Genomic DNA, 17,296 nt, shown 5'->3' with positions numbered 1-17,296 from the left:
TTTCGATCCCGACTTTGCCACGTGTCTTTATATTACTGGTTCTTCTTTACTTGACTCTATATTTCTTTTAACCCGATTATGTATAATTAACCATGCCCAACCCGATAAAATCCAACCATCTTTTAACGCAACCCCTAATTTCTTGTCACGGCCCAAAATACAACTAGTCGTAATGACACCTTACTCAACCCGCTAGGTAAGTCAATTAATAACTAACCAATTTGATGAGATTTTTTTAAGGCAAATAAATGAAGAATGTATTAGGGTTCAGTTATAAGTTATTTCCTACACTAAATAAGCCTAATTCCTAAAGAAGAGGGGGGGTTTTCAAGGGTTTTGCATCTCCCTTGTATCCGTTAGAAGAGAGAGATCACGGCAGCCATGAATCAGGGCAAGAGAATCCTGAGTTCGCTTCGACTGAAGAATTCGCTGTTTCTTACTCAGCTTTCTCGAGCTCCCTCGCCCAACCCTCAGGTGACTCACTACTTTTACCTTTCTCCTTCCCTTCCCACACAAATTTGTACTTCTGCTACTATACTCGGCGCCCATCAAAATGTTTCCTTTTCATCAAAACCTGAATCTTTTGTAGACATTATACTATCCAACGACTGGTCCAAACATTTAGAAAAGGATTTAGGAAAACTTGATTTTCCGGTGACCCATGAAGCTGTTATGTATCTGTTGAAGAAACTTGATAAAGACCCGAAAAAGGCTGGAAATTTCTTGAAATGGGTAATTAAGCAAAAGAGGTTTGAACCTAGTTCTGCTATGTACAGTTTGATGCTCAGAATTTATGCCAATAAGGATTCTATGAAGGACTTTTGGATTACTATTAAGGAAATGAAAGAGAAAGGTTTTTATATTGATGAGGAAACTTATAAGTCAATTCATTCCGTTTTTAGGAATTTGAAAATGGAAACTGATGCCACTGCTTTGAAGCATTTCTATGGTAGGATGATTAAAGAAAATGCTATGGGTGATTTGGCAATCGATGTGTCCGAATTGATTAAGAAACAAGAATGGGGATTCGAGGTGGAGAGACAATTACGGGAAATGAAACTCTCGGTGTCGGATAATTTTGTGCTTAGGGTGTTGAAGGAACTTAGGGAAATAGGATATCCGCTTAAAGCTTTCAACTTTTTCAAATGGGTTGCTAGGAGTTTAGGTTTTCAGCACAACACCGTTACTTACAATGGGATTCTTAGGGTTCTTTGCCGAGAAGAGTCGATTGAAGAGTTTTGGAGTGTGGTAGAAGAAATGAAGAGCATAGGTTTTGAAATAGATCTTGATACATATATAAAGATCTCAAGGCATTTTCAGAAGATTAGGATGTTGAGAGATGCAGTAGAACTATACGAGCTGATGATGGACGGTCAGTTTAAACCATCACTTGGTGAGTGTAATATTCTTTTAAGATCCATCGCACAGTCAAATCCCCCAGATCTTGATCTGCTATTTAGAGTTGTGGGAAAATTTGAGGCAGCAGGGCATTCACGCTCAAAGATTATTTATGATGTCATTCATAGGTGTTTGGCTAACTTGGGGCGATTTGAGGAAGCAGAGAAGATAACAGAAGCTATGAGAGATGCAGGATTTGAACCTGATAATATTACCTACAGCCAATTAATCTATGGACTCTGCAAAATGCGGAGGTTGGAGGAGGCCTTGAACGTGATTGATGCGATGGAAGAATGTGGATGCATTCCGGATATCAAGACTTGGACTGTTCTGATACAAGGGCATTGTTTAGCTGGTGAAGTTGATAAGGCACTGTTTTGTTTTGCTAAGATGATGGAGAAAAATGTTGATACAGATGCTGATCTGTTGGATGTACTGCTTAATGGTTTCCTAAGTCAGAGAAGAGTTTTTGGTGCATATCAGTTGTTGATCGAGATGGTGAATAGGTTTCAAATGCGCCCGTGGCAAGCAACTTACAAACTTATCATTCAAAAGCTCTTAGGGGAAAGGAAATTCGAAGAAGCATTAGATCTCCTCCGTCGGATGAAGAAACACAATTATCCGCCTTTTCCTGAACCCTTTCATCAATATATTTCAAAGTCAGGAACAGTGGAGGATGCGGTGGAGTTTTTGAAGGCGTTGAGCGTCAAGGACTATCCATCTGTTTCAGCCTACCAACATGTTTTTCAGACCTTCTTTGCTGAAGGTAGACATTCCGAGGCTAAAGATCTGCTTTACAAGTGCCCACATCATATACGCCAACACCCAGCAATTTGTGGCCTCTTTGGTTCTCCAAATTCCAACAGTGGAAAAGTGAAAAGGTTCACCCGGAAGAGCTTGAGTTCTGCTTAGGGCACAAGGTGCAGTTAGTTCCTGAAGAGTGAAAAGAGCTCGCAAGATCGTTCATCTGCATTTTCCATCCTTTCTACTGTCATTGCCTGTGTCTTAGAAATGTGGAGTTATAAAGAAAGGGTAAGAGTATAATTGAAGCAAAGGACCGTCTTATCTATACTTGTAGCGTTCTGATCAGCATTTACGATTTTAATCACAGGACTCGGGAGATGTGAAAACTGAATCCTGGTACGGCTGGGTTGTGACTGTCATGCTTGTTCCTGTAATCATGCTTCAAAGATGTTCTCGCTGACTGTTATAGGTAGGAAGCATGTTTTACTAAGCTGAGATAATGAATGACTAAGTGGATTTGACTGTTTGATTATCTATTTCTGGCCAAATAGTAGGATCTTGGTCTCAAACTGATGTGGAGTTGATTCTTTGTAGGATCTGGTGAAAATGAACAATGTCATAGCATGTACTTTGTGTTACTATAACTTTTGGTGTTTACTTTTTTAAGTGGTGTAAGTCAAGCTGTTGAATTGAGCTTTTTCCCTATGGCCCCCATCAACTGCAGCTTTGCAATCCTTTTGTGCTGAATCAAACAAGTACAACTCCTGTTGCTACGAATGATACAGCAATATTTCTTCAATATTGGTTTGATGTCTCGTTAAGTCCAATTTTTTCCCTTTTCCTTGCTGCATCACTTGTGTGTCACCCATGAGTATGTCATTTTTCAAGCACATAATTATGCCTGTAGTCTAATAGAATGTAATTGGGCTCTCTAATGCAAAAATAACTATTATTGCAGAGGTGCAAGCAATATTTTTTTGTGCCTTCGCAAGGTTATGCTGAACTATGATATAGAGGAATAATTTGTAACTTTGTGCATAAAATGTTAGAAATAACATGCTTGGATAAGTTTCAAGGATCTGCACTTTGCTTATCATCTTTCATTTGCCAACTTAAAAGGATGTTCAGTTTATACTTTATACTTTATAGAGACAGATACTTTATACTTTGCTTATCATCTTTCATTTGCCGTATATGTGTTCAATCAAAAAAATGGTGTTGGCCCAGCGCATGTAATTACATGCCAGGTTACTCATTCTAAAAGGCTATCATTAGTTCATTACCGTCAGTCCTTTTTTTTACATATCATCAGCACAAACAAAGTGCTGGAAACCATATACAAAAGTTAAGTAGGTCCTTGTTCTTTTTACAAGGCCTCTATTATCTAGCAGTGTATGTTGTCTTCTACCAAATTCTTATTCACACTAATCCTTCTATCAATTCCACTGATCTTGATTCTTTTCAATGTTAGGAACATAGGTTTGTGAAAGAGCTAATTAATTTGGGATGCTAGTGATTTTGGCAGGTGATGCTGAAACATCTAAGCTTCAAAAAAGATTTAAGATAATGAGAATAGAGTTCCCCATAGGTATTGCAGAGGACCATTGTTATTGCTATGGACCATCCTTGTTCAGTGTTTGGTGCTTGTCACTTTTGCCACTTTACTTTCCATTGAGGTATCCATGGTGATTGATGTTGTTTGTCAATAAAACCCCTAATGCTTTTATTATATATAAACTTTTAATATACCAACTATAGGTGAATTAAAATTTTTACCGTTTAGTTATTATAATATTGGGATACCAGTATGTCAGATCAAAAATATATCTCACAAGCATACAGGGGACTAAGCTAGTGTATGGACATAGATTTGATTGAAACTTGAAAAAAGAGTTTTTGAACTTTTGTTGAAAAATAATTTTTGGAAGTTAGAAGTTTTGTTTGGACATGTATTTTATTTGAGAAAAGTTGAAGTTTTGTGAATGAAATAAAAAATTTCACCCAAAAGCCCTAAACCAGTTTTTGGGAACTTGAAATTTTTTTATTTTTTGGGGGGAAGAAGCATAATTAGGCAATATTTAAGAAACTTTTACATAAACCTAGCAGAGTAGGTAATTAACATAAATGGCAACTAAATAGTTGCATTACTTAATTAAAACCTATAAATCTGGACCGAGAATCACATTCAAGGAAATCCAAATCGATCCAATTCCTAAAATAATCAAGCTAACGAGATTCGCGGAACAAACAAATCTAAACATTTGCTTCCTATTTCTTTGCTAGGTAATATTTTCAAGAGAATATGTTACAACTTTGACTGGTGATGCTTATATATTTTCTATTTAAATGGTATATGTGATAAATTATATAATAGTGGTATATATAAAGTATAATACACATCTATAAAGAATATGTAAGGTATATTTTGTTTATTTACATATTATGATGTGTATATATATAATTTATATATGTGGTATAAAATACATATAAAAAATATATATGACATATTGATGAAGTATTTATATTATAAATTATCACAATATAATATACTTAAAATATATTAAAGGTATATTTTGAGTAAAAATAAAATTGTACAGCAAAAAGCTTAAAATTTAAAGAAAAACAAATACTAAAATTCTCATTGTGCAACCTCGTTAAAGAGGGGATTATTTTTTAGATATTCTTTTTTCAGAATCTTTGATATATTTGGATAAGTGTTATTTATGGAAGAGAAAAAAAAAATTATGGAAGAGAGAGGGAAAAGGAAATGTAATAGAAAAAGTGTATTGATATAGAGGGATCACTTAGTTAATGAGTTACCAACGTCAAAGTGTTAAAGAAGTAAAAAAAAATGTGCCAGTTTTGAAATAAACAAAGATTATTATCATTATGAGAATAGTTTTTAAAAGGGAGCAAGCATGTAAAAATCTCAATTTTTGGTTTTCCCAAAACATGATCGGGGTCCGAGAAAGGGCCGAACCACAAGGTTCTATTGTACGCAGTCTTACCTTATATTTCTACAAGGGGTTGTTTCCACAACTTGAACCCGTGACATACTAATCACATGACAACAACTTTACTAGTTACGCCAAAGCTCACCTTCTCCCGACACAGTCTAACATATGCATACAGTTTTTGGTGTGCCAAATTATTATCTCTACCTCCCACATTGAAGAGGAGTACGTCTTCCTAACCTGAAGGCCACGTAACACACCTCAAGACGAAACAGAGTTATGAATCACAAGTTTCCATCGCCAAAAGAATATGAGGTTGTTCTTTTCTCAAGATAACGTGGCCCATACAAGACAAGACCCAGACTTAGACAACTCACTCGAAACACACTATGAAGAACAACAAGCAGCAGCTAGAGCCTTATCAAGATGAACAACACGACATTGAAATCCTTAAGGCCGTGGCTCAGGCCTGGCACGGCCATTCCAGCAGCCGTAGAACCACCGCCGAATTCGACGCCCACCGTCTCAATTTCAAGAACAAGCCGTCAAGATTCAAGCTTGAAGCTATGAGTAAGGCAACTGCCAGGGAATATTATGGCGGCACAGGAAGCTGGGATTTCAGCCAATCCCTTTGGGATTCTTATGAGATTGTTAACTTGTCTAAGAAGTTAGAAGCTGGGCTAGCGCTAGACCATTCATTTTCTGGATTGGATGAGACAATTCGAATTGGGCAAAAGCGGAAAGAAAGCAAGAATAGTTTAAGAAGCTTGTTCAATAGGGTGTCCTCGAGAAGATATAATGAAGCTGATTTAACACCAGATAACGATGGTTAATTTTTGACTGGTTTCTTTCTATTACTACTGTAGCTGATATCCTTGTAGTAATATGTAAAATTTGGTTTCGTTTTGTAAAAGAAACCAAGAGAACTCTCTTTCTCAGATTCTGTTTTTCAGAATGATGAATTTCGGGGTCCAAATGTTCCACGCGCACTTACCTTTTAAAGAAGTAGATAGGAAAAGAAACGAAAACCAAAGATTTCAACTTTTTGTAGTGATTTTGCCCTGGTTCTTTGTATTAAGAGCTTCCAAGTGGTAAAGCAGCTAATTCTTCTGTACGTTTGGGAATTTCTTTTTCCTATGCATGACATCATTTAGCTGAGGGCAGCACTAGAAGACTGAAGCTACAGCCACCAGTGGAATATATGAAAAACAAGAGTGGCTTTTAGTCATTGGTGATGGCCAAATATCTAGCAATTATCAACGGGTATGTTTTGGTTTTTGATTCCCTTCCACCAAATCAAAGTCCCTGAACTTTTAACATCACCTAAAAGATTGAGTTAGCTACAATATTTGAAAAACGAATCATATGCCAAAGCGATTGGAGATTTAGAACACATTTGCGCGCTATGGTTTTTCCTTTCCTCTACTGAATTATTGTACCTTGCTTTGAAAATTTCTTGCAAGATTGGAACTTGAAGGGATTGTTGTGGAACAGGAGGGTGCTCTCCTAGTTAACAAACTATTACTGCTAAAACAGCAAGTTCTATGTCTTTAGTTGCTTTATTGTTTCTTCTTCTTTTTTCAAGACTTGGGGAATTCTGCTTTCTCCCTTAGCTTTCGCTAAAAGAGTACAGGAACACTTGCAGTATAGCATGTCTTCACTTTGAGAAATAAAAGCATATGATTTGTTTCTTAGTCCAGCTCATCATGGCAGTGTACAACTTCTAATCAGGTCTCTGCAAATTATGTTATATCAGAAGACTACAGTTCATATATAGTTGCTAAACACTTCTTATACTGTCCTGCCACAGAATAAAGTGGAAGATTTGTTAAGTAAAATGGACTATCTTTTACAGGGATCTGGACTCTTTCACTAATTAGAGAATGAGGCTTTCTTCTTCTAAGTTTTATAAGGATTAGAAGATGGTGGTGCAAATTAGAACAAAAGATAAGCTTAGTTATTTAGATGATACCAAAGCCAATCCTATTTGACGAACAAGTTGCACAGGATAAGCAAATAACTAATATCTTCAAACTTCAGTACATATCAACTACTCGCATACAACTGTAAAGACAGTCTACGGTTAAGTGTATACGACAGACAATTTTTTTTATTATACTAGTGATTCAACCAATGACCTTAGAGTCAGAGGGAAGTGTATTGCCTGCCATGCAAATAGTGGTATGCTCAATTGACCTTAAAAGTATCCATCTTTGCAAGTTCAAAGATCTTGTGTTTCCTCTTAATGAAGCTATCAGCTTTGTTATCAACCTTTTCCTCTGTGATTTCATATTTTCCATTCCTCTCAACTTCAGTGGTTTTGTCACACTCCACAAAGTGGACTTTCTTGTGATCTTCAGGGGCACGAGACGCATGGTGATAATCACTAGGGAAACTGTGGTTGTACCTATTCCGATACATATTGTCCGGTTCTTCACTGCCTCTCTCCTCTTTGATTTTGAAGTGAGCGTTGGGGTACTCGAACACAGCAGATTCAACTACTTGCATCCTCTCCATTCTTGTTCTGCGAGCAAGGTAACCCTCGATAGATTTTTCCCAATTGGGCTGAATGTAAGGGCCACGTGGTATCCTATTCATTTTTTCCTTTTTTGTTTGATTGATATGCTTTGCCTTAATTAGTCCAGCAATTTTATAGACAATATAGTTGTGCTGGTATTCATATAGGATAGCTATGAGCAAGCAAGATGCCCGTTGAATCGGATGCCTTGCCTTTAGTCTGTGTCAACAGTGGATACTCCAGTGAGCAGATAAGAATAAGCCTACTGTAGAGCTTAAAAGATTTTCCTGATAATTTTGAACTTTGTGGTAATGGGAAATATCTGTACCATCTGTCCAATAACAAGATTGCAGATTTTGGGATCTTGGAAGAACAAACATGTTGTATTTTGTACGCTTTTGAGTTTGAAACTTTTGAGCTATATTAGTAACAGTAGATTCCATTCAGCTTTGTGGGGAAAATAAGATAAAACAGAGTTATCATAATCTAGTAATGTTGGGCTAAAATGGCTCACAAATATTCTTGGTATGATATCATTCGCTTTAATCCAAGCCCGCACGGCTTTTTCTAAAAGGTCCAACACCTTATATGTATGCTCCCAATCTTTTCAGCTACTAATGTGAGACTTTGTTTGCACACCCAACAAGTAAGAATCAACAGTTAGAAACACTAGTCTCCTCTTCTTCCCATTCCCAATAATAGAGCACCTCCTCACTGATGGTCCATCCCACGTGAAAGAAAGACATTTTTTTTTTGTTTTGAAATGTCAAGCCAACTAAAGGAATAGTAAGGAAGATTTTATGGCAAATATTTCATTGGTTTCACAATGAATATTTGACTTTTGCCATTAACATGACAACATTGATGACATCAATGAAGCAATCCTAAGCACTATCAATAGGTGTCTTGCTCTCAATTGTTAAACACACCAACAAAGAGAAAAAGAAAGAGTGAGGCATCACAGACAGGGTATAAGAAAATAATTTATAAGAAAAATAGAGAGTGTGAGCGATATTGTTGAAAGGTGGGAATATCAAAAGAGGATTATTTCTTTTGAGTGTTGTAATGATCTTGGGAGTATTTTACTCGAACCTACAAAGTCAAAAAGTCCTTGCTATAGTGATATCAGTTATTCCTCTTGGGCCATGATTTTTCCTTATTCAAAAGGGTTTTCCATGTAAAAATCTTGGTGTGGTTGTCATTCTTTTATTCTTGTTAATTACCATATCTCGGTATTACGTTAGTATTTTATTTTTATTACCGTGAATATTATTTCTGTGGAAGTTTATTCTAAGCAACGGGTATCAGAGCACAGTTTCTGCTCATTCACAAAATATTATTTATGATCGATTTTATTTGTGACAAAAAAATGTCAAGAGTAAAATATGAAGTAAACAAGATTCAATGGTAATGACAGTTTTTCCATATGGCAAAGAAGGATGGAGGACCTACTCATCCAACAAGGATTAGACATTGCACTAGATGGAAAAGAGGCAAAGCCGGAAACCATGAAAGCCGAGGAATGGGCAGACATGGATAAGAATGCGGCTAGTGCAATCACACTGCACTTGTCCGATGAAGTACTCAATAATGTCGGGATGAAAATAGTGCATGTGGTATTTGGAAAAGACTAGAAAGTGTATATATGTCCAAATCCTTAAAAAACAAGTTGTTTTTGAGAACGCAGCTTTATGTTATCCATATGAGTAAAGGTACAAATTTCTTGTCCCATTTAATATGTTCAATGGATTAATCATGCACCTGGCAAATTTCGGAGAAACAATCACTGAAATAGATAAGGTTATCATGTTTCTAAACTCGTTACCATCTTCCGATGATAATTTGACAACAACCATCATGCATGATAGAGATACCATCGATTTAAAGGAGGTCACATCAGCCATCCTACTCAATGATAAGATGAGAAAGAAGCCCGAAAATCAGGGGCAAGCTCTTATCATGAAAAACAGAGGAAGAAGTTTTTATAGAGCATCGAGTAGGCGTGATAAATTCAAAGCTCGTGGAAAGTCCAAGAAACGCTTAAAGGGTAGGAATTGCTACAGTTGCGGTCAACCTGGTCACTTCAAAAGAGAATGCCCAAAGAAAGGTTGAGGCGAGAGTAGTGGCCAGAAGAATGATGACAACACAACTGTTGCAGTGCATAACGATAATTTATTGGTTCTCTCCATTGACGAGGAGGAGGAATGCATACACTTAACAAGCCAAGAGTTAGAATGGGTGTTTGACACAGCAGCATCCTACCATGCCACACCAGTAAGAGAATTCTTCTGTAGGTATAAAGCAGGAGACTTTAGGATAGTCAAGATGGGAAATACTAGTCACTCAAAGATTGTGGGGAATGGCGACATTTGTATCAAGACAAATGTAGGATGCGCATTAGTATTAAAAGATGTGCGACACGTACCAGATCTGCGAATGAATAGATCGAGACGGGTACGAGAATCACTTTGCCAATAGGAAGTGTAGACTCACCAAGGGATCATTGGTGATTGCTAAATAATTTTCTCCCTACACGTTGTACAAGAAAACCGCTGAGGTATGTGAAGGTAGATTACATGCGGTTGTGGATGATACGCTTGCAGATTTATGGCACCGGAGATTGGGCCATATGAGTGAGAAGGGACTGCAGATCCTATCCAAGAAGTCACTCATCTTATTTGCAAAAGGTACAACTGTGAATTCTTGTGATTATTATTTATTTGGAAAACAACACAGGGTATCGTTTCAAGCAACTCATGGAAGAAAAAAGAATATACTTGATTTAGTGTATTCTTATGTTTGTGGTCCAATGGATGTAGAATCAATGGGAGGTAACGAATATTTTCTCACATTTATTGATGATGTTTCAGGAAAATTGTGGGTTTATTTCTTGAGAACAAAAGACCAGGTATTTCAAGTTTTTCAGAAATTCCATGCTCTGGTGGAAAGGGAGACGGGTCAAAAATTAAAGCTTCTCATGACAGACAATGAAGGAGATTATACTTCAAAGAAATCTGAAGACTACTGCTCAAGCCATGGAATCAGACATGAGAAAACAGTTCCTGGAACCCCACAACACAATGGTGTAGCTGAAAAGATGTATCGCACCATTGTTGAAAAAGTGAGAAGCATGCTCAAAATGGTAAAACTACCTAAGTCATTTTGGGGTGAAGAAGCTCGCACAACATATTACCTGATTAACAGAAGTCCATCAGTTCCATTGGAGTTTGGCATTCCAGAGAAAGTCTACACCAACAAAGCGGTGTCCTACTCCCATCTGAAAGTGTTTGGATGTAATATTTTTGCATATGTGCCGAAGGAGCAGAGAACGAAGTTGGATGACAAAGTTATTCTATCCATCTTCATCGGTTATGGAGATGAAGAGTTCGGCTAAATATTGTGGGACTTAGAAAGGAAAAAGATCATCAGAAGCAGAGTTGTGATCTTCAGAGAACATACGGTCGGTATTGATAGTGATCAATCAACAAAGACCAAAAATGATAATGGTACAGTTACTAACTTTGTTATTACTCCTACTGTGCATGTATATAATCCTTCCACATGTGAAGAATGGCACATGGAAGGTGTATATGAAGAGGTTGATGAGCAAGGGGAGCATCTTATTCCACAAGAGGAAGAAGAAGAGCAACAACAACAAGAAGAAGGACAACAACCTTTGAGAAGATCTGAAAGAGAGAAGGTGGAGTGCACGAGGTATCCTTCTTCAGAGTATATCCTCGTCACTGATGAGGGGGAGCCAGAGAATTTCAATGAGGTTCTATCTCATCCGGAACAAATCCAGTAGATGGAAGCCATGCAAGAAGAGATGAATTCTCTACAGAAGAATGGCACGTACGAACTGGTTGAACTTCCAAAAGGAAAAAAACTACTCAAGTGCAAGTGGGTCTTTAAGCTCAAGAAAGATGAAAATAACAAGTTGGTCAGATACAAAGCTCGATTGGTGGTAAAAGATTTCGAACAAAAGAAATGTATAGATTTTGATAAAATTTTCTCACCTGCTGTCAAAATGACTTCTATTCGAACAATCTTGAGCTTGGCAGCTAGCCTAGATCTTGAAGTGGAGTAGTTGGACATGAAAACTGCATTTTTGCATGGAGATTTAGAAGAATGGGTCTATATGGAGCAACCAAAAGGTTTTGAAGTAAAGGCGAAGAAACACATGGTATGCAAGTTGAATAAGAGTCTTTATGGGCTGAAACAAGCGCCAAGGCAGTGGTACAAGAAGTTTGACTTATTCATGAGAAGTCAAACGTACACAAAGACTTTTTCAGATCCATGTGTATACAATAAGAAATTATCTAACAATAACTTTATCATCTTATTGTTATATGTGGATGATATGCTGATTGTGGGACAAGACAAGAAGTTGATTGCCAAGTTGAAGAAAGATTTGTTCAAGTCAATTGACATAAAAGACTTGGGTCCAGCACGATAAATTATAGGAATGAAGATTGTCCGAGATAGGACAAATCGAAAGTTGTTGCTGTCACAAACGAAATACATTGAACGTGTGCTTAAACGCTTCAACATGATGAGTGCTAAACCAGTTATCATGCCTCTTGCTGGTCATATGAAGTTGAACAAGACAATGTGTCCTACAACAAAAGAAGATAAAGAAAGTATGGCTAAAGTTTCATATTCCTCAGACGTTGGGAGCTTGATGTATGCAATGGTATGTACTAAACCTGATATTGCTCATGTTGTCGGTATTGCTAGCAGGTTTCTTGATAATTCTGGAAAAGAACATTGGGAAGCGGTGAAGTGGATACTTAGGTATCTAAAAGGAACCTCAGATGAATGCTTGTGTTTTGGGAGATTAGATCTAGTCTTGAAGGGCTATACTGATGCTGATATGGCCGGTGATATTGATAATAAAAAATTCACTACCGGATATCTATTTACTTTTTCAGGGGGAGCTATATCATGGCAGTCTAAATTGCAAAAGTGCATTGCACTTTCAACAACTGAAGTAGAGTACATTGCCGCTACAGAAGCTAGCAAAGAGATGGTATGGCTTAAGCGGTTTCGTCAAGAGCTGAATTGCATCAAAAGGAATATGTCGTCTATTGTGACAGTCAAAGTGCAATAGACTTGAGCAAGAACTCCATGTACCATGCAAGAAAAAAACATATCGATGTGAGATATCATTGGATTCTTGAGCAAGTGGAGAGCGAATATTTGCAGGTAAAAAAGATTCACACAAGTGAAAATCCTGCGGATATGATGACCAAGACGATACCAAGAAACAAGTTCGAGCTATGCAAAAAGCTTGCCGGAATGAGCTCTATATGAAAAATTGGAGATACCTCATAAAGGTGCATAGGACTGGAGGGGGAGATTTGATAGGTCCTTCCCATGTGATAGGAAGACAACTTCCTTTGGTTTTGAAATGTCAAGCCAACTAACTGAATAGTAAGGAAGATTTTATGGCAAATATTTCTTTGGTTTCACAATGAATATTTGACTTTTGCCATTAACATGGCATCATTGATGACATCAATGAAGCATTCCTAAGCATTATAAATAAGTGTCTTGCTCTCAATTGTTAAGCACACTAACAAAGAGAGAAAGAAAGAGTGAGACATCACAGACAAGGTAAAGAAAATAGTCTGTGAGAAAAATAGAGGGTGTGAGCGATATTGTTGTGAGAATAAAAAATATCTGTACCATCTGTCTAAAAACAAGATTGCAGATTTTGGGATCTTGGAAGAACAAACATGTTGTATTTTGTACGCTTTTTAGTTTGAAACTTTTGAGCTATATTAGTAACAGTAGATTCCATTCAGCTTTGTGGGGAAAATAAGATAAAACAGAGTTATCATAATCTAGTAATGTTGGGCTAAAATGGCTCACAAATATTCATAACATGGTATGATATTGTTCGCTTTAATCCAAGCCCGCATGGCTTTTTCTAAAAGGCCCAACATCTTATATGTAGGCTCCCAATCTTTTCAGCTACCAATGTAAGACTTTGTTCGCACACCCAATAAGTAAGAATCAACAGTTAGAAACACTGGTCTCCTCTTCTTCCCATTCCCAATATAGAGCACCTCCTCACTAATGGTCAATCCCATGTGAGAGAAAGAAATTTTCCTTTGGCTTTGAAATGTCAAGCCAACTAAAGGAATAGTAAGGAAAATTTTATGACAAATATTTCATTGGTTTCATAATGAATATTTGACTTTTGCCATTAACATGACAACATTGATGACATCAACAAAGCAATCCTAAGCACTATCAATGGGTGTCTTGCTCTCAATTGTTAAACACACCAACAAAGAGAGAAAGAAAGAGTGAGGCATTACAGACAGGGTATAAGAAAATAGTTTGTAAGAAAAATAGAGAGTGTGAGCGATATTGTTGAAATGTGGGAATATCAAAAGAGGGTTATTTCTTTTGAGTGTTGTAATGGTTTTGAGAATATTTTACTCGAATCTACAAAGTCAAAAAAGTCCTTGCTATAGTGATATCAGTTACTCCTCTCGGGCCGTGGTTTTCCCTTATTCAAAAGGGTTTTCCACGTAAAAATCTTGGTGTCGTTGTCATTCTTTTATTCTTGTTAATTACTGTATCTCTGTGTTATGTTATTATTCTATTTTTATTACCGTGAATATTATTTCTGTGGAGGTTTATTCTCAGCAACTGGTATCAGAGCACAGGTTCTGCTCATTCACAAAATATTATTTACGGTCAATTTTATTTGTGACAAAAAAATGTCAAGAGCAAAATATGAAGTAACAAGATTCAATGGTAATGACAGTTTTTCCATATGACAAAGAAGGATGAAGGACCTACTCATCCAACAAGGGTTAGACATTGCACTAGATGAAAAAGAGGCGAAGCCGGAAACCATGAAAGCCGAGGAATAGGCAGACATGGATAAGAATGCGGCTAGTGCAATCACACTGCACTTGTCCGATGAAGTACTCAATAATGTCGGGATGAAAATAGTGCACGTGGTATTTGGAAAAGACTAGAAAGTGTATATATATATCCAAATCCTTAAAAAACAAGTTGTTTTTGAGAACACAGCTTTATGTTATCCATATGAGTGAAGGTACAAATTTCTTGTCCCATTTAATATGTTTAATGGATTAATCACGCACCTGGCAAATTTCGGAGAAACAATCACTGAAATAGATAAGGTTATCATGTTTCTAAACTCGTTACCATCTTCCGATGATAATTTGACAACAACCATCATGCATGATAGAGATACCATCGATTTAAAGGAGGTCACATCAGCCATTCTACTCAATGATAAAATGAGGAAGAAGCCAGAAAATAAGGGGCAAGCTCTTATCATGGAAAACAGAGGAAGAAGTTTTTATAGAGCATCGAGTAGGCGTGATAAATCCAAAGCTCGTGGAAAGTCCAGGAAACGCTTAAAGGGTAGGAATTGCTACAGTTGCGGTCAACCTGGTCACTTCAAAAGAGAATGCCCAAAGAAAGGTCGAGGCGAGAGTAGTGGCCAGAAGAATGATGACAACACAACTGCTGCAGTGCATAACGATGATTTATTGGTTCTCTCCGTTGACAAGGAGGAGGAATGCATACACTTAACAAGCCAAGAGTCAGAATGGGTGTTTGACACAGCAGCATCCTACCATGCCACACGGGTAAGAGAATTCTTCTGTAGGTATAAAGCAGGAGACTTTGGGATGGTCAAGATGGGAAATACTAGTCACTCAAAGATTGTGGGGATTGGCGACATTTGTATCAAGACAAATGTAGGATGTGCATTAGTATTAAAAGATGTACGACACGTACCAGATCTGCGAATGAATAGATCGAGATGGGTACGAGAATCACTTTGCCAATAGGAAGTGGAGACTCACCAAGGGATCATTGATGATTGCTAAATAATTTTCTCCCTACACGTTGTACAAGACAACCGCTAAGGTATGTGAAGGTGGATTACATGCGGTTGTAGATGATACACTTGCGGATTTATGGCACCAGAGATTGGGCCATATGAGTGAGAAGGGACTGCAGATCCTATCCAAGAAGTCACTCATCTTATTTGCAAAAGGTACAACTGTGAATTCTTGTGATTATTATTTATTTGGAAAACAACACAGGATATCGTTCCAAGCAACTCATGGAAGAAAAAAGAATATACTTGATTTAGTGTATTCTGATGTTTGTGGTCCAATGGATGTAGAATCAATTGGAGGTAATGAATATTTTCTCACATTTATTGATGATGTTTCACAGAAATTGTGGGTTTATTTCTTGAGAACAAAAGACCACGTATTTCATGTTTTTCAGAAATTCCATGCTCTGGTGGAAAGGGAGACGGGTCAAAAATTAAAGCGTCTCATGACAGACAATAAATGAGATTATTCTTCAAAGAAATTTGAAGACTACTGCTCAAGCCATGGAATCAGACATGAGAAAACAGTTCCTGGAACCCCACAACACAATGGTGTAGCTGAAAAGATGTATCGCACCATTGTTGAAAAAGTAAGAAGCATGCTCAAAATGACAAAACTACCTAAGTCATTTTGGGGTGAAGAAGCGTGCACAACATATTACCTGATTAACAGAAGTCCATCAGTTCCATTGGAGTTTGGCATTCGAGAGAAAGTCTAGACCAACAAAGAGGTGTCTTACTCCCATCTGAAAGTGTTTGGATGTAAAGTTTTTGCACATGTGTCGAAGGAGCAGAGAATTAAGCTGGATGACAAAGTTATTCTATCTATCTTCATCGGTTATAGAGATGAAGAGTTCGGCTAAATATTGTGGGATTTAGAAAGGAAAAAGATCATCAGAAGCAAAGTTGTGATCTTCAGAGAACACGTGGTCGGTATTGATAGTGATCAATCAACAAAGACCAAAAATGATAATGGTACAGTTACTAACTTTGTTATTACTCTACTGTGCATGTATTTAATCCTTCCACATGTGAAGAATGACACACGGAAGGTGTATATGAAGAGGTTGATGAGCAAGGGGAGCATCTTATTCCATAAGAGGAAGAAGAAGAGCAACAACAACAAGAAGAAGGACAACAACCTTTGAGAAGATCTTAAAGAGAGAAGGTAGAGTGCACGTGGTATCCTTCTTCAGAGTATATCCTCGTCACTGATGAGGGGGAGCCAGAGAATTTCAATGAGGTTCTATCTCATCCGGAACAAATCCAGTGGATGGAAGCCATGCAAGAAGAAATGAATTCTCTACAGAAGAATGGCACGTACGAACTGGTTGAACTTCCAAAAGGAAAAAAACTGCTCAAGTGCAAGTGGGTCTTTAAGCTAAAGAAAGATGGAAATAGCTAGCTGGTCAAATACAAAGCTCGATTGGTGGTAAAAGATTTCGAACAAAAGAAATGTATTGATTTTGATGAAATTTTCTCACCTGTTGTCAAAATGACTTCTATTCGAACAATCATGAGCTTGGCAGCTAGCCTAGATCTTGAAGTGGAGCAGTTGGACGTGAAAACTACATTTTTGCATGGAGATTTAGAAGAAGGGGTCTATATGGAGCAACCAAAAGGTTTTGAAGTAAAGGCGAAGAAACACATGGTGTGCAAGTTGAATAAGAGTCTTTATGGGCTGAAACAAGCGCCAAGGTAGTGGTACAAGAAGTTTGATTCATTCATGAGAAGTCAAACGTACACAAATACTTTTTTAGATCCATGTGTATACAATAAGAAATT

General features: G+C 37.3%; 2 protein-coding genes across 2 annotated transcripts; both read left to right on the top strand.

Annotated features, from left to right (window-relative positions):
- Window positions 1–296: 296 nt before the first annotated feature.
- On the top strand, window positions 297–2,941 carry LOC104084762 (pentatricopeptide repeat-containing protein At3g48250, chloroplastic). Its single transcript, XM_009588714.4, has 2 exons — window positions 297–2,430; window positions 2,510–2,941. The coding sequence occupies exon 1, from the start codon at window positions 382–384 to the stop codon at window positions 2,308–2,310; it is 1,929 nt and encodes a 642-aa protein (XP_009587009.1). The 5' UTR covers window positions 297–381; the 3' UTR covers window positions 2,311–2,430; window positions 2,510–2,941.
- Window positions 2,942–5,485: 2,544 nt separating this feature from the next.
- Window positions 5,486–5,929, top strand: LOC104084761 (uncharacterized). The gene has a single exon (XM_070198994.1). The coding sequence runs from the start codon at window positions 5,486–5,488 to the stop codon at window positions 5,927–5,929; it is 444 nt and encodes a 147-aa protein (XP_070055095.1).
- Window positions 5,930–17,296: the final 11,367 nt, after the last annotated feature.

The sequence above is a fragment of the Nicotiana tomentosiformis genome, chromosome 3 (assembly GCF_000390325.3).
Source record: "Nicotiana tomentosiformis chromosome 3, ASM39032v3, whole genome shotgun sequence".
In the NCBI taxonomy this organism is placed as follows: domain Eukaryota; kingdom Viridiplantae; phylum Streptophyta; class Magnoliopsida; order Solanales; family Solanaceae; genus Nicotiana; species Nicotiana tomentosiformis.
This window is presented reverse-complemented; position numbering and strand designations above follow the sequence as displayed.

Coding starts and splice junctions, on each gene's coding strand:
- LOC104084762 (XM_009588714.4), top strand. CDS start 382: ATGAATCAGGGCAAGAGAATCCTGAGTTCGCTTCGACTGAAGAATTCG.
- LOC104084761 (XM_070198994.1), top strand. CDS start 5,486: ATGAAGAACAACAAGCAGCAGCTAGAGCCTTATCAAGATGAACAACAC.